Source organism: Diadema setosum, chromosome 20 (assembly GCF_964275005.1).
Source record: "Diadema setosum chromosome 20, eeDiaSeto1, whole genome shotgun sequence".
Lineage (NCBI taxonomy): Eukaryota > Metazoa > Echinodermata > Echinoidea > Diadematoida > Diadematidae > Diadema > Diadema setosum.
This window is the reverse complement of record NC_092704.1, coordinates 18,028,847-18,047,405: the sequence shown is the minus strand read 5'-3', so window position 1 is coordinate 18,047,405 and position 18,559 is coordinate 18,028,847. Positions and strand designations below refer to the sequence as shown.

Here is an 18,559-nt window from a genome sequence, read left to right as displayed (position 1 = left end):
ACATGAGGGCGCAAATGCATCAGCCAGTTGTATATGAAGTGTTACGCAAAAAAAAAAAAAAAAAAGGCGGCAACGGTGACGACATTGATTTATTTAACAATTTGCACACCGCTTTTGTTAGAAGTGCATGCTTCTAAATGTACCATATCAAGAGTTTGTTTTGTTTTGTTTTTTCCCCAGAGACATGTGCTTTGTACTTGAGGGCTCAAATAGGTTTAGTTTGGCATGGAGGGCGCTAAAATGAATTAGAGAATTGCAAATATAGAGTCAAGAAAAAAGTGGCAATGTTGACAAATCATTCAAAGGCGGCAGACGGTACTGAATCGATTAAAGCCCTATTAACCTGATTACATACAAATACATCATCTCTTCATGCCAAATTGATTTAGAGTTTGTGTGTTTTTCAATATGCTTATATCATTATCGAGAACTTTTCCTTGAAGAGACATGTGCTTTAGATTTGAGGGCTCAATTACATCGGGCAGTTCTAATTGACGAAGAAAGGCGGCAACGGTGACGAAATCGAATCAGCGCACAATAGGAAGGCGAATAAAAAGGCGGCAACGGTGAAGAAATAATTTCGGTGAATAATACGCATAGCTACTACAACTTTCAAATCGTATATTACTTTGGATAGAAGAGCATACTTCTTAATGTACCATCTCAAGAGGTTTTCTCCAACAGACCATTATATCAAATCGTGATAACACTTTGCTTTGGAGATACATGCTTGTCAATATAGAGACGTGTTCTCCTAGACATATGTGCTTTGTAATCAAGGGTTCAAATGCACGATATTTGAGCATAAAGGGTGACGAAAAAGGCGGCAACGATGATGAATTGGATTTAGCCAAAGATATGATTAGGTACTACATCAAATGGTTCAGTCGTAAATAAAAGGACACAAAAAAGTCGGCAACGGTGACGAAATCGGATCAGTAGCCCACAATGGGAAGACAAAAAAAAAAAGAGAGAGAAAAAAAAAAGAGGCGGCAACAATGAAGAAATCGATTCAGCCCAGGATATACTTTGCTTAGACCCCGTTTACAGTGCGAGGCTCGGCCGCGGCTCAGCCCAGCCCCGCTTCAGTGTAAACGCGCAAAAGGCCAAATGCGGGGCCAAAATTGGCCTCGCATTTGGCCTCGCTCTGGAGGTGGTCTCGGCCGCGGCCGAGCCCGGCCTTTTCTCAGTGTAAACGCAAACTGGGCCAAATGCGCGGCCAATTTTAGTCTGGCTTCCAAACCCTCTGCCCGTACTATTTCGCTGTTCAGGATATTAACCCCCTCAACGTCGAAAGCTAGTATAGTTTAAGGTGGTTTTGTCCTGCAAAGGATTTTTCCTTCGGCAAAGGCTTTAGCCCGAACGGCGACTTCGTCGCCACGGAATCCAGTTGGATTTTTTACCTTTGTTTTAACCTTTTCTTTTTTTTTTTTTTTTTTTGCCGTTGCATGCCTCTCAGTTAGCTTTATGAAGAATTGTTCTTCAAGTGGCATGTGCTTTCGGATAGACGGCTCATATGCAGTAGACAGTTGTATATGAAGGGTGACGAAATATTTTTCTTTGCGTCATTTTGCAAATGACGTAATTTACAGTAACTTCAACGAAATTATGTTTTCACACTTCGCAAATAGTTGTCGCATTATTTCAGTTTGGCAATCTGGTAAAATACATCAAACTTTTTTTTTTTTTTTTTTTTTTTTCAGTCCAAGAACAACTGAATGCTTGTCACATTTTGATGATATGGTCTCTTTCGTAAACATTATTCCGTATATCACGAACAATTTCACATTTTTTTTTCCAAATATCGTGAAGCCAAGAAAATAGTTATTCTGCTGCCTGATTTTCATTTCTTTTCGTTTCATTCATTTTATTTTACCACGGATAAAAAGCCCAATCAGCAAATGCTGTTTTTAAAATGGGGCCGTGAACCAATGTACATAAATCATATTAACATAAGAAATTATTGAAATAAAATAAACAAAAACATCAACATTTGTTGCACTACATCCACAAAGTAAGGTTTAACATCACAATTTTCAACACAAATCCACACAATAATCACAGAATGAACATAAATACAACACTAAGATATCACCTCCCCACCCTCCCAGATTATGTATATACCCCCCCTCCAGACATCCAAAACATCCAATTCATTTACCATTTATACCTAATAATCCATTAAAAATATCAATATAAATTATATTCAATACATCAAAAAATTAGGACTTATCTGTCATGCCATTGTAAACGACTTTTTTTTTCTTTAAAATAAACAAGTCTTACACTTTTGAGATCAGTAGTTAGATTATTCCAAGCCACTGTGCCCGTTTCCTAATCGTCTTTTCCCATAATTTGTTTTGACTCGAGGAACACAAATGCTATATTCTGACTTACGTGTAACATGAGGATTTTGATAAACAAACCTGCGACATGTAATCAGGGACCACCCCGTAAAATATTTCATTAATCAGTTCTGTTACTCTATTAATCTTGAGTTGGTGGAAAAGTTGTTCAGTTGGGTATCTTTTCTTAAGTGCTCGTTTTTGTAACAGGTTTAACTGTTCAATGTACCCCTTTCCAGTGTTCCCCCAAACTCCATCACAATAATCCAAATGACATTGTATCAAAGTTTTATATATTATCAGCACTTCATTTTGAGATATATAAGGTCGAATTCTCTTTAAAAGGTATACACATTTAGCAATCTTGGACTTCGTGTTTGACATGTATGCTCCCCATTCCAAATATTCATCGATAACAATGCCGAGATATTTTGTAGTTTTTACTCTCTAAATCACATCACCATCTAATGATATTGTAATTGTTTTATCTACCTTCTTAAGGCGATTTCGTGTACCAATTAGTAAAAATTCATATTTTGCTAAATTCAACTTAAGTTTATTACAAGCAAGCCATTTCGATATAGCTTGTAAGTCACTTTCGAGAGTTTACTTAATTTCAGATAGATTTTTGGAACTGTAACATATGCAAGTATCATCAGCATACAATGATAATTTAGATTGTTGGACTACTTGACCGAGATCATTAATATATAAAGAAAACAGTAACGGGCTTAGTACAGACCCTTGTAGTATACCATATTCAACTGTAGCTTGCTCAGATCGTATTCAATTCATGTAAACATACTGAGAACGAGATGACAAATATGACTTAAACCATTTGTGGGTAGTACCCCGTATACCAATGAAATTAAGTTTATCAAGAATCTGATGAACTATACTATCAAAAGCTTTTTGTAAAATCTAACATTACCATGTCAGTAAGTAATCCTTCATCCACATTATCTAAAACATCTTTTGTTATATTCAAAACTGCAGAGTAAGTGGAGTGATGTGGTCGGAAACCCGATTGGTTTTCGATTAAGATTTTTTTTTATCTGTGACATATTTATATATTTGGTCAAATACTATCTTCTCAATAACTTAAGCTAATACAGACATAAGACATACAGACATCTTTTATTACTTGTTAACAATTAAACAAAACCCATTTTTGATAAAAATACAGATACGAGGTCTTGTCATCCCCGCGTCGATATTCAAATATAATGCAAGAAAATAATGCAAGAAAACATCAATTTTGAGCAATTACTAAATATGTTAAATTCTAACATAAGTTGTTAAATCACTTACTTGCAGACTTCCAAAACTTTCCCCACGACCGCTACAGATATTTTGAAAATCAGATAGGTGAAAATATTAACATACCGTCAACCTTGCCTTTGAAGTCAAGATTTGGACTGAAGAAATACATTGTAGCTTCAAATTACAGAAAATTTGATTTATGATGGATCAAAATGAATAATAATAATCTACTGATAATATTATAAATAATATGGTGTTCTTTATCCAGGGTAGCCTCTTCAGTGTTGGCACTGCTCTACCTGAGGGCCCTGCCATTTTACTCTAGCATCGTCAGGTACCCATTTATACACCTGGGTCGAGAGGGACTTGGTGGATTAAAACATCTTGTCCAAAGATGTAAGCATTGGGTGGGAATCGAACTCGGGTCCTCCCATTGCAAAGTTGGGAATCTTATCCACTATGCCACAGCACCCCTACAATAGAATGTAAAGAGAAGAGGACTTGAAAAGACCTTCCGACTTTGGTCATTATTGACTTAAAAAAATGGACTGTATTTGACGGCACAGCACACAGCTGGACAAGTTTCATTAAATGGCTCTTGGAAATTTGCTTGAAATGTATGACTAAAACTTTATCTGACCAAATGACCATCATCCTATAACCAAAATCTCAATCAATTTATCTTTGTACGGTCACACTTTCAAACACCAAGTTCTTACTTTAGCTACATCAGCTAATCAGTACTAAACTTGAACATGTGCAGACAAATGGATGGTATGAATGAATAGGCAACTTCCATTATACCAAAGTCCTCAGGACCAGCAGTTTTCTCGTTACATTGAAATTTCATCATAACCAAACAAATATACATTGAATAAAATAATTACGGAACCTGAATGCTTACTTGCTTAAACAACAGTTTGTTACAAGCACGTGCATTGTAACAGGAACATCCAATGACTATCATTACATATTGGTAATAAACTTCAGTTTGGCTGGTAAGTTTTGAACATTTTTTTGTTGTTGTTGATTGACACAGTAATGCATGATATGAACTCAGTTAATGGTCAATTTTCCTATTTCTTCTTTTTTTTCCTGTCATTCACTCCATGACTCCATCTTTTAATCCTTTGCCCTCCTTTATTACCAGTTCCATATTCAGCCCTTTCACGATCACTGCTTGAGTGATGACATTCCTTCTTCTTCTTCTTTTTCTTCTTTGATTCTTTCATCTTCTGTTTCCTATTGCGCTCGACTCGATTGAAGTGCAGGTGTTTGCCTTCATACGGACCATCTGCAAAGCTACACGGAAGATTTAAAAGTGACGACATGTTTGATGATTCAACAGTACTGTAAACATTGATAAATATCACTTTATTTGAAGTATGGGGTGGGAATGTGGAAACTAGAACTATCACTCAATGTGATTAATACCCCCACCTCATACCGAGGGAATCACAATGTAGCTTAACCAGCAATTACTTTGTATGCTTTTTGTTCCAAAAAAAAAAAAAAAATAGTTACCATAGCAGTGGATTGTTCAACACTGAATTTTTGTTCACTGATAGTCACATGTGCCATATCTCAAGTCAAGTGCTCAAAATGTGAGGGAGCAAGATAAGAAAATTGGCAATTTCTATGATTTTCATAAACAAGGCAAGTAGTCCAGTCAAAATATGGTTTCACTCACCGCTAATTGCAACAGTAGGAATTCCACTGCAGTGCAACTTGTTATGGGCTTCTAAACACCATACTAAAAGTCCCAAGAAATCCAGCGGGGCAAAGTGGTTAAATTTGTATAATATGCAAATTAGCTCCCATAATGATAAAAAGCTGTGTTTCTATGAAAACTAGGCTTCTAGGTTTCAGATTGGAACACCGAAATTGTTGAAACCTATATTTGCAATGTTAGTTAGTGCGATGCAAACATTTCCATGTACATAATCTGGACCTCATTTGCATAATATGCAAATTAGCTCCCATAATGATAAAAATACAGTGTTTCCATGAAAACTAGGCTTCTAGGTTTCAGATTGGAGCACCGAAAGTGTTGAAACCTATGTTTACAATGTCAGTTAGTGCGATGGAAACATTTCCATGTACATGGTATGGGCCTCATTCGCATAATATGCAAATTAGCTCCCATAATGATAAAAGTACAGTGTTTCCATGAAAACTATGCTTCTAGGTTTCAGATTTGAACACCGAAAGTGTTGAAACCTATGTTTACAATGTCAGTTAGTGCAATGCAAACATTTCCATGTACACAATCTGGCCCTCATTTGCCTGATATGCAAATTAGCTCTCATAATGATAAAAATAGTGTTTCCATGAAAACTATGCTACTAGGTTTCAGATTGGAACACCAAAAGTGTTGAAACCTATGTTTACAATGTCAGTTAGTGCGATGCAAACATTGCCATGTACATAATCTGGACCTCATTTGCATAATATGCAAATTAGTTTCCATAATGATAAAAATACAGTATTTCCATAAAAACTATGCTTCTTGGTTTCAGACTGGAACACCGAAAGTGTTGAAACATATATTTGCAATGTCAGTTAGTGCGATGCAAACATTTCCACGTACATAATCTGGGCCTCATTTGCATGATATGGAAAGGGTACCGCGCCAACGGAGTATTCAAATGCTTCAAAGCGCCCGATATGAGCATATTAAGAATGTTCAAATATGATATTTCAGTTTCTCTTCACCAAAAACAAACCCTACAGCATTAGTAACCTAGCATGAATGATATTATGCAAATTGGAGTTTGTTATCAGACAGATAATGATAGCTTATCCATTCATTACATAGAATCAAAGTACAAAATTAAACAAGTGTCAACATCTATAACTTGTCCAATTTTGTAATGGATGAACTCTATTTGGAGGGTGGTTTATTCAAATCTTAATGATTCAGCTCTTGCATTATTGAGGCTTTTGAGATATTGAAGATGGCACAGTCAAAGGAAACCCTGTGGGTAGTGCCCAAAGTTACCCCTATCGATCATATTATCCCCACGATCACTTACAGAACATGCATAAACCAACGTGATTTCCGTTGTTCTAAGTGTACAATATTTTTTTTTTAAAGTCGTTTGGCCGTCTAGCAAAGACTCTTTTATTTCCATGAAATAGAATTGGCACTGACAGCGGAGACATTTTTCTACAATGTGTATATCTTTTTAAATAAAAGGTGGTGCACAGTCAAAGTCACTGGCAGGGAGGTACCCGAATTTATCCCTATACCCTCACGGCCCGGTACAAAACATAATCATACGTACATGAATACAGCTGTTTGAAGCGAAAAACCTCTATAACGTCCTCTTCATTTCATTCCCATTAGAATTCAGTGGAAGTTATAGAAGAATTATTGTTTTACAATACCTATAAGGTGAAAATGGTTCACATACGAAGGCAACCACGTGGAGGTTGGAGGTTACCCAAAATTACCCCACCCAAAGGCAGTCTAAGACCTGCAATAATCATGTACCAACGCAAATACATAATTATGTTCTATGGGTACATGCCTTTAAACAGTCCTTCTGGTCCTCTAGCAAAGAAACTTTTATTCAATGAAATTCAATGAGGTTAACAGAAGATATATTGCTCTGCAATTTTGACTTACACTGACATAGTTAAAGTGGTGATCATTCGAAGGGAGCCTACTACAATATGGGAAGTGCCCACATTAAATGCCTCTATACATGACCTATATAACGCAAATACCAATGCAATTACAGTTGTTCCAAAAATGCATGTCTCAAAAAGTTTTATGACTTTCAATTGAGTTTTATGACTATGTATAATTATTGTAAGGTGCTATACAATCATTGTACATTCTTTTCAATCAACATAGTTTTATGCACCTCATTTTCTGTTCCCCCCCCCCAAAAGTGACGTCTATATGTTCTTGTCGAAAAATGAAATAAGAATTGAATTGAATTGTATTGAATTGAATTTCTGCTATATCAAGACAAATTTATTTCTATAAAAATTGCCAGGGTAAAGATAAAATAAAAACATTGATCTACAATATCTATACAGTCCAAAGGGTTCACTTGCAGAGACCACCTTGTGGGAGGTGCTCAAAGTAACCCCATACATCCTAAAGGCAGTGAAAAACATGCAGTATATACAACCGCGAAAAATGTTCCATGGGTAAATGCCTCTGAAAAGTTCTTCCGCCTGTATAGCACATACGCTTTTATTTTCATTAAAATGCAATTAGAATGCAATTAGATGTTGCTTTACAATATTTATTTTGTCAAAAAGGTGGACATTCAAAGGCAAGCCCTTGGGAAGTGCCCAGATCACCCCTACCCTGACCGTCGTGGTCACAAAAAAGGTTAACAACACATGCATTATATGCCAAAGCAAACTCAGTTGAACATGCATGTTGAAAGTCGTTTTGCCGGGTGGTAAATAAAGACACTTTACTTTTCATGATTTTTAAATGGTAGAGACTCTGCTTTACAATAATCATGTAGTCAAAGGGGTGCACATTCAAAGGCAACCGAGTGGGATGTGTTCAAAATCATCCAACCCCCAGGGTAATATAGGTACACGCACTACCATATAGCACGAATATGTTCCAGTTTTCCATGCCTTCATATAGTCAAATTGTCAAAAGGGTGAACATTCAACAGCAATCTCTTGGGAAGTGTCCAAAATTACACCTCCGCTCAAGCCTCATAATTACAACACACGGATACTATGAACGCAAATACCGACGTTCTTTCGTGCATGGTTTTAGAAGTAGTTCCGGCAATACAGCTACACACTTTTATATCAATGAATGTCGTGGAAATGGTAGAAGAAGCATTGCTTCACAATGTCTATACAGTGAGAGGATGCACATTAAATGTCAATCCTGTGGGATGTGCCCCAAAGTACACCACCCTCATGGCAATATAAAAAAACCTTGAATATCATTAACGCGAATATACTATATGTTCCAAACGTACATGTTTTCAAACATCGATCGTGCTGTGCATCAAGGGCACTTTTGTTTTCAAAAATACATTGTAGTTAATAGAGGAGACATCGCTTTACAATATCCATATTGTCAAAAGGGTGAACATTAAAAGACAATCCCTTGGGAATGGTCCAAAGCTACACCTACGCTCACGCCCGCTTAAGACAAAACACAGATATTAGCAACGCAAACACCATTGTTCTAGCATGGATGGTTTTAAAAGTAGTCCCTGCAATACAGCAAATACACTTTTTATCAATGAAAAGTCATGGAAATGACAGAAGGGGTTTAACTATACAAGATCTATACAGTGAAGAGGATGCACATTAAATAGCAACCCTGTGGATGTGCCCAAAAATATTCCATCCTCACGGCAATATAGAAAACATATGATACATTGTATCATCAATCACGAATATATATTATTATGTTCCAAACGTACATGTTTTCGAAATTCCATCGTGCCGTACAGCAAAGGCACTTTTGTTTCCAAGAAATACAACTTATTAATAGAGAAGACATTGCTCTACAATATCTATATTGTCAAGAGGGTGAACATTCAAAAGTAATCCCTTGGGAAGTGTCAAAATTTACACATATGCTCACGCCCCCTAATTACAAAACACAGATTTTAGCTACGCAAATACCTTTGTTCTAGCGTAAATGGTTGTAAAAGTAGTCCCGGCAATACAGCAAATACAATTTTCATCAATGACAAGTAATGGAAATGATAGAAGAGACTTAACTTTACAAAATCTATACAGTGAAGAGGGTGCGCATTAAATGGCAACCCTGTGGGATGTGCCAAAAAATAAACCACCCTCACAACAATATAGAAAACATAATATCATATAACGCGAATGTTATGTTCCAAACATACATGTTTTCGAAATTCCATCGTGCCTTATAGCAAAGGCACTTTTGTTTCCAAAAAATGCAACTAATTAATAGAAGAAACATTGCTCTACAATAACTACATTGTCAAAAAGGTGAACATTCACAGGTAATCTCTGGGGAGGTGTCTAAATTTACACCTACGCACACGCCCTTTATCACAAAATACAGATATTAGCAACCCAAATACAGTTGTTCTAGCGTGAGTGGTTTTAAAAGTAGGTCCGGCAATACAGCAAATACACTCTTATATGAATGAAAAGACATGAAAATGATAGAAGATTTGCTTTACAAGATCTACACAATGAAGAGGGTGCTTATTGAAGGGCGATCCTGTGGCGCGTGCCCCCAAAATGCCCTTTATCCACTTGGCAATATAGAAAACATATAATATCATATAATGCAAATATATATGTTCCAAACGTACATACTGTCGAAATTCGATCGTGCCTTATAGCAAGGGTACTTTTGTTTCCAAGAAAAGCAATGTAATCAATACAGGAGACATTGCTTTACAATACTTGTATAGTAAAAAGGGGTGCACATTTAAAGCGGCCCCTTGGGAGGCGCCCAAAGTTACCCCCTCAACCCCGCATCCCCATATGCAAAACGTGCATTACACCAACGTGAGTACCATTGTTAAAAGAAAACTGTACTGACATTTTCTAATTGTCTGATAATTCTAATCTACATTTTTTGATGCCTACAACTGGAAAGAGAGGATTCTAAAACCCAGGATAAGCCTGTAATGATTTTTTGAAAAAAAAAATGAAAACTAGGAAGCCAAGGAACGATCCACACAATTTGGCATACGTCACAGGTGCCACCCTCTGACTTTAGCAAAACGAACTACACATGTCAATTTACTGATGAAATCTCACATGAAGTACTGCAAAAACTGTTATTTAATAAAATTGCATTATGGAGCTGAAATAAACATGTTAAATAATACTAATTAATTTTTAAAGGAATCTCTTCAAAAGCTTTTTATTTAGATAAAATTTGTGGGGAATATTCCAGATATGCAAAATGAAATTGGCATCATTGTCCGGACGTGCTGCCCATAGAAAACTGTGTGGAAGTAACGTTGCACTAACTAGCTATACTATGCATTGATGATGAGCGATAATGGTTTGACAGTTCAAACTTATCTAACGAAGATGAGGACTGAGTGATAGTCAACGGTAATTACGGTTTACGCCTAGTTAGAAGAAAACGGCACCCAGTACACATAGACTCTTGACTAGAACTAGGACTAGGACTAGTGAGCAGTCAAGGACCGAGTAGATTCTAATGTTACGTGGCAGTTCAAGTCTTGATGAGTGGCCCCTACACTCACTAGCCGCCCCGTCGACAGCTGTACGTGCACAGCGCTAATAGGCACAGCGTAAATGTTATAGTATACATACCCCTGCTGCCAGAACTTGAAGAAAGTCCAGACGAAAGTCCAGACTCCAAGGTCTAGCGTTGCCGTTAGATCTAGGCCCTTGTGCTGCAGACCCTGTTGTTTCTGTGCTGAATTTTGCAGGTAGGGTATCTGCTTTATGGATTTTCAATGTTTTTGTAGTCGAGATAAATTTCATGGTGGTCGTATTAACACCAAGGACTAGATCTAGATCTAGTTTAGTTTTAGTAGTACCCATACCTTGGAAGAGTGGCCTGACCACGTAGATACTAACAGTGCCGCCGCTTCGCGATCCAAGCGCTGGTGTAGGTATAGTGCTAGCGTACTTCCATATCCATGTAGATATCTCAAAATTCACTTAACCAAATTGCACCAAAATCACAGGAAATACTTTATAACTCATGTCCACTTGCTCACGCTAATTGGAACCAAATCGCAAGTCGGGAAACGTAAGTGAAGTTGTCGACTTTCCTGTCGTCGCTAAAAATAATCTGCTCTGTACGACTAGACAAGAGTGATCACGGCATAGGCCCTACCTGCCTGCGCACGCACAGACTGAAGTTAGCCATGTAATATGATGAAACAAATCTTTCAAGTAATCGGGAGCAAAAAATCAATTCATAAATTATTTGAGCTAAGTCAAATGAAAAATATAGATCGTAAATCACACAAATCGCCAAAATCATGACATTTTTTAGTTTAGTTCCCGCGTAAATTCCCCGTTCCAAAGTACTAGTCGGCTAACTTCAGTTCTAGATTGTGCATGTTGCGTTTACCATGATCTCTCACGAAGAGTGAGTTTTTTTGAGTGACGACTCGAAAGTTGGCGTCAATATTGATACTTCTCGATTACCGATTTCGTTCAAATAGAAGACAGTATTTTGAAATATGCTTAGAAGTATATCCTGTAATTTTGGTGCGATTTGGTTCAGCGAAATTTGAGACAGCTGCATGAATAAGACAGTACACAAGTGCAGCCTGCTAGCTAAATTGGGCCTAAGCGTCGTCTGCTACTCAGTACGATTTAACGCACGCGTATGCGAGAGCTTGTAATCAGTGATATAGTTGGCACCTGTGACGTCACGACATCCGGGCTCGTCAGCTCATTAGCATAATTCTCACCCAAAAAGTTCAATTTTTAACATGAAATTACGGGTTAAATCGTTATGAAAATTTTGATTCTGTTTGCACCGCTGGGTCTTTTAGAATTAAAAGAACAACATATAAAAAAATAAAAAACCGGTATAATGCCCTTTTAAGAATGTACTCTTACAGCTACCGCTAATTTGCATTTTATGTAAATTATTTTTGTATGACCAATTCAAAAAGGCATCCATCGTGTTTATTGGCCTTGGCCTACAAAATATAAGTTCATAACTTAGCTGAGATCTGTCAATTTTCTCTCATTACAGGTGCTAATTTGCATATTATGCATATTAGACTATTTTGCCCCACTGGATTTTTTGGGACTTTTAGTATGGTGTTCAGGAGGCCTCAACGACTTGCACTGCAGTGAAATTCCTACTGTTGCAATTAGTGGTGGGTTACCCCCTAAAAAGCGCTAGATTGACTGGACTAAAGTGCCAACATGTGTCTCGCCCATCCCCGTAAAAGGAAATTAATGTTTTTCTAAATCCTGGAAGTTCATTAACCATGCCTATGATCTTTGACCTTGTGGTGACCTTAACCTCCCCAAGGGACATTTACCAGCCAAGTTTGGTCACAAACGGACATACGGATCAAAAGTTATGAGCCATAATTGAAACGCGCCGTAAAAACTTAACATTGGGCCCTAAAAGTTTGTTGACCTGTCTTTGACCTTTGACCTTGTGATGACTTTCAACTCCCCTAGGGACATCTACCATCCAAGTTTGTATGGTCACATACAGACATTGGGATCAAAAGGTATTAGCCATAATCGACCTTAAGTGACACCTACTATTAAAGTTTGGTCACAAATGGACATACCAATTAAATGTTATGAGCCATAATCAAAACACGCCGTAAAAACTTAAAGGGTGTGTACAGTTCTGGTTGAGGTGAGGATTAAGCTTTTAATGTTTTGTGAGACATTCAGAAACCACTCTATGAGATGTCAAAGAGCATGCAATTCTAAAGGGTATCAAAAGTTTATTTGATGAAAATCGGTTTTGAAATGGCTGAGATATCCAAAAACAAGGTGAAACAAAGAGATCCTAATGAAAGGTATGGCCTGTCACATTTTATTATCACTTTTTTTGATATCTCAGCCATTTGAAAACCAATTTTTATCAAATAAACGTTGAATCCTTCTTAAAACTAGAACTATCACTCATTGTGTTTAATATACCCCCACCCACAACTGAGGGAATTAGCTCAACCAGGATTATTTTTTTTTTACTCTTTAATGAAAAAAAAAAAATTTTATCATGGCAATGCACTGTTGAACAGTGAATAAATGTATTGCTCACTGTTAGTCAAATGTCCCACATTCCAAGTCAAGTGCTCAAAAACTGACTGCGCAAGATAAATAAACTGACAATTTCTTTCATTAAAAATAGTGTTACCACGGCAACACAATGTTGGACATTAAGAAAAAAAAATGAAGTTTGCACAACTATATCATAGGCGTCACATGTGCCAAATTTCAAGCCAAATGCTAAAAGGCTGAGGGGCTTAGTTGAATTCACAATATAAGTGTATCATTTTCATTCAAAATACACTGTTACCATGGCAACACATTTTCAACACTGACAAAAGATTTTGTGCACATCTAGGTAATGTAGAGGCAACATGTGCCAAATTTGAAGCCAAAATGCTCTAAAACAGAGTTAGGAGAATCGAAATGTTTGTATGATTTTCATTTGAAATGCACTGTTACCATGGCAACACATTGTTCAACAATGATGAAATATGAAGTTTGCATATCTCTGTACTATAATGGTTGCATGTGCCAAATTTCAAGCTAAATGCTCAAAGACTGAGGGAGTTACTTGAATCCACAATATTTGTGTATGATTTTAATTCAAAATATGCTGTTACCATGGAAATGCATTGATCAACAAAAACAAAAGGTTAAGTTTGCACATCTGCATACCATAGTGGGCAGGTATGCCAAATATCAAGCTAATTACTCAAAGACTGAGGGAGATAACTGAATCCACAGTAATATTGTATGATTTTAATTAAGAATATGCTGTTACCGTGGCAACGTATTCTTCAACAATGACGAAAGATCAAGTTTGCACATATACGTACCATAGCAGTCACATGTGCCAAATTTCAAGCCATATTCTCAAAGACTGAGGGAGTTAGCTGAATCCACAATATTTTTGTATTCTTTTTTAGTGAAGAAATGCTGTTACCATGGCACAGCATTGTTCAACATCGACAGAAGATGTGCCCTGCCAATCTACATACTGTAGTGGTCACATGTGCTAAAATTCATATCAAATACTCAAAAACTCGAGGAGTTAGGCCAATTCACATATTTTTGTATGATTGGTATAAAAAAAAACTGCTGTTGCTATGGCAACAGATTTATTCACAAACTAGAGACCCGGGGGTCTCGCGCTCACTTGAGTATCGCAAATTCACCTTCCATGCATTCTTGCAGACTCATAATCTGAGAACACTTGAAACTTGTGGGGGGGGGGGGGGGGTGGGGTAGCTCTGAGAGCTGGGGGCATGGTGTCCATTTGCATATTCCATCTTACTGGTAAAAATACCTGCCAAGTACACCGTACTTAATTTACCATAGAATGTTGGATTATGCAGTTAACACAAAAAAAGACTTTAAGCCCTATCACTTTGATTTTAGAGAAGAATATTATTGAATATTCCTTAATTTAGGAGGTCTGGACCCCCTGGGGCCCCCAAGGAAAGCATAGTGCCCATTCAAACACTTTGAAATCCTATCCCCTGAGGAATGCTACAATATGTACTAGCCAAGTTTGGTGGAAAACAATTATGTTGCTTTCAGCAAGAAGATGAAAATTTACATGTAGGTCCACATTTGGATCCCCTCCCCCCCGAGTCGCAGGGGGCAGCCCTGGATCTGCAATGAACACACTTGGAACTAAAGTCATCAATGTACAAACTCAAAGTAACTGTGCTTCATCACTTCTGATTCTAGAGAAGAATTTTAAACATTCCTTAATGTGAAGGATATTATTGAATATTCCTTAAGGAGGTCTGGACCCCCTGGGGCCCCCAAGGAAAGCATGGTGCCCATTCAAACACTTTGAAATCCTATCCCCCGAGGAATGCTACAATACGTACTTGCCAAGTTTGGTGAAAATCAATTATGTTGCTTTCAGCAAGAAGATGAAAATTTACATGTAGGTCCACATTTGGATTTGGATTTTAAACATTCCTTAATGTTGGGGGGAGGGGGAATTAGACCCCCTCAGGTCCACAAGGGGAGCATGGTACCCTGTTGAACAAATTGAGATCTTAACCTCCTGGCATTGCAACCTGTCAAGTTTGGTGAATATTCATCAAGGGTTTTTTTTGAACAATTTTGAACATGTATAATTTACATCACCATTTGGACTCATCCCAGCCCACTCCCTTGGGTCCCCGGGGGGAAGGGAGGGCACCTCTGATTCTGCCATTAACAAACTTGAAACAACAGACATCAATATACTGACTCAGTGTATTAAATTAGCTCAATCACTTCTGGTTCTAGAGAAAATCTTTAAAGATTCCTTACTGGGGGGGGGGGGGTTGCCCCTAGGGATAGTATCTGCCAAGTTGGGTGAAAATTCATCTTGTGGTTTTCAAGAAAAAGATGAAAATTTACAATTTCTATCCCCTTAGGGATGCTACCTACCAAGTTTGGTAAAAATTTACCATGGCATTTTCAAGGAAAAAGATGAAAATGTACAATTTAGGCCCCATTAGGACCCTTCCCCATCCCCTCCCCTGGGTCTCAAGGGGGTCACCCCTGATTCCGCCATGAACAAACTTGAGACTACTGTCATCAATGTACTAACTCATTGTATTAACTTAGCTCTATCACTTCTGGTTCTAGAGAAGAAGATTTTTTAAGATTCTTTAATTTTGGGGGGCTTGGGCCTCTCTGGGGGGCCCCAGGTGGGGTATGGTACCCACTTGAACAAATTGAGATCCTATCCCCCTAGGGATGCTACCTGTCAAGTTTGGTGAAAATTGCTCAAGAAGAAGATGAAAATGTAAAAAGTTTAGGCACCACGCATGACGGACGCCGGACAAAGAGCGATCGCAAAAGCTCACTTGAGCATTCGGCTCATATGAGCTAAAAAAAGGTGTCCTACACAACTACACATTACGTGTACATTGATCGTATATCCCAAATTTCAACTGGATTGCTATAAAACTGAGATTTTCTGATCCACATTTAGTACATAAAAAAAATTGCCGTTGCCATGGCAACACATTATGCAATGCTAACGAAAAAGGTGTCTTGCACATCTTCCTTTGATAGCGGTCAGACATGCCAAATTAGGGGTCAACTGCTCAAACAAGGCAAGTGCCACAATGTGTCTCGCCCATTCGCATACAAGAAATTGTACACGAATGGGATATAACAGATAAGAGGTATAAAAGGGTAAAAATTTATGGCAAAAAAGAAATGTGCCATAAAAACTTAACATTGGGCCCTTAAAGTTTGTTGACCCCTGCCTGTGACCTTTGACCTTGTGGTGACCATCCACTCCCCAAGGGACATCTACTATCCAAGTTTGGTCCCAAACGGACCTATGAATCAAAAGTTATGACCCATAATAGAAACGCGCCATAAAAACTTAACATTGGGCTCTAAAAGTTCGTTGACCCATGCTTGTGACCATTGACCTTGTGGTGACCATCCACTCCCCAACGGACATCTATCATCCAACTTTAGTCACAAATGGAGTTATGGATCAAAAGTTATGACCCATAATAGAAACGCGACATAAAAATTTAACATTGGGCTCTAAAAGTTTGTTGACCCCTGCTTGTGACCTTTGACCTTGTGGTAATCATCCACTCCCCAAGGGACATCTACCATCCCAGTTTAGTCACAAACGGACCTATGGATCAAAAGTTATGACCCATAATAGATATGTGCCATAAAAACTTAACATTGGGCCCTAAAGTTCATTGACCCCTGCCTGTGAGCTTTGACCTTGAGGTGACCTTCATATATAGTAAAATGTGAAACTTTGTATGACCCCTCTTCACTCGAAGTTTGATTGCAATTGAAGCCCAGAGTAAAGAGTTATTGAAGTTTTTGTAGCGTTACGGACAGACGACGGACGGACGATGGACGGACGGATGGACGACGGACGGACGACGGACGGACAGACGCCGCAGGTGATCCCTTAGTCTCCCCTCACCTCCGGTGGGCTCGACAAAAATGAGAGAGTAGTTCGATCCACAAAATTTGGAAGATTTTTTTCAAAATTTGCCATTGCCATGGCAACACATTATGCAATGCTAACAAAAAAAGGTGCACTGCACATCATCTTGATAGTGGTCACACATGCCAAATTTGGGGTCAATTGCTCCAAAAATGAGAGAGTAGTTCAATCCACAATCTTTAATGAAAATATGCCGTTGCCATGGCAACACATTATGCGATACTAACGAAAAAGGTGTCTTGCACATCTACCTTTGATAGTGGTCACACATGCCAAATTTGGGGTCAATTGCTCCAAAAATGAGATAGTTTGATCCACAAGATTTTGCAACGGACTGACTGACCGACCGACCAACTCAATATTTAAGTGATACTGAATCTTAAAGGAAACCAAAGTCCCAAAAAAGCAGCAATGCTGGTAGAACAACATCCTTGGAAGGTTGAGGAAAACCAGACTATTAATAAAAAAGTAATGAATTGTTAAAAGTCTGATGCCGTTGGTGCTTGATAAGGAAACTTCTACAGGTCATCATGTCGTTTTGGAAACCAATTGATATGAAGAAAATATAACATGCATTCCACAAAACTTGTCTTTTTTTTTTCACAAGAAGTACAGATTCCATCACTTTGTTACTGACAATAAAGAGCAATATTATTCCACCTGATTTATGAAAGAGGAAAGTCAAGTACTCTTTCATAATGCTTGACAAGTGAAAAATGTTGAATTTTCTTTATATTGTGTCATTATACATACCCTAATTGTTTTATCTATGATGACTTATCAAGGTGTAGTAGTGTCATTATGAAGAGATGAAAGCACAGGAACTTTAAAACTTCAACATTTTTTCATCAATTGTCCAATATTCCTCAAGCTTTCATGGATGTGATCTACAAACATTTTCTGCTTTCACTTTAGTCCATATCTATATTTAGGCTTCGGTTTCCAAACATGCTTTATGAATGTGCTAATTCAAGAAAAGCCAACCACTTCCTTGATGACCATGGCTTGGAAGAGTATGATGACTTACTCGTGACGTTTCTTCAGCTTTTGCAGCAACACTGCATCTATTCCTTCAGTTCTCGCTCTCTTCTGTGAAGATAAACACAGCAACAAAACTAGAGCAATTCCATCATTGCACAATGTCAACTGGGACCCCTACACTTTTCATGTGATCATTATTGGTGCCAAGGAACACAGCCCTTCATTTATTTAGATGATTCAAATCTGCTTGGATCACCCTTTGAATATCGAAATTGTCAAATCTGATTCACTTCTGCCACTTTTTTTGTGTGTGCACAACCCCCCCCTC

At 37.9% G+C, this 18,559-nt stretch overlaps 1 protein-coding gene across 1 annotated transcript in view; it reads right to left on the bottom strand.

The window, feature by feature from the left end:
- Nucleotides 1–1,116: 1,116 nt before the first annotated feature.
- LOC140243753 (uncharacterized) overlaps nucleotides 1,117–18,559 on the bottom strand; it is a 44,282-nt gene continuing 26,839 nt past the window's right edge. The window contains exons 4-5 of the mRNA XM_072323420.1: nucleotides 18,278–18,339; nucleotides 1,117–4,910 (exon numbers count right to left, since the gene is read on the bottom strand). Coding sequence (XP_072179521.1) covers nucleotides 4,685–4,910; nucleotides 18,278–18,339 — 288 coding nt within the window. The 3' untranslated portion in view covers nucleotides 1,117–4,684. The remainder of the gene's footprint in view (nucleotides 4,911–18,277; nucleotides 18,340–18,559) is intronic.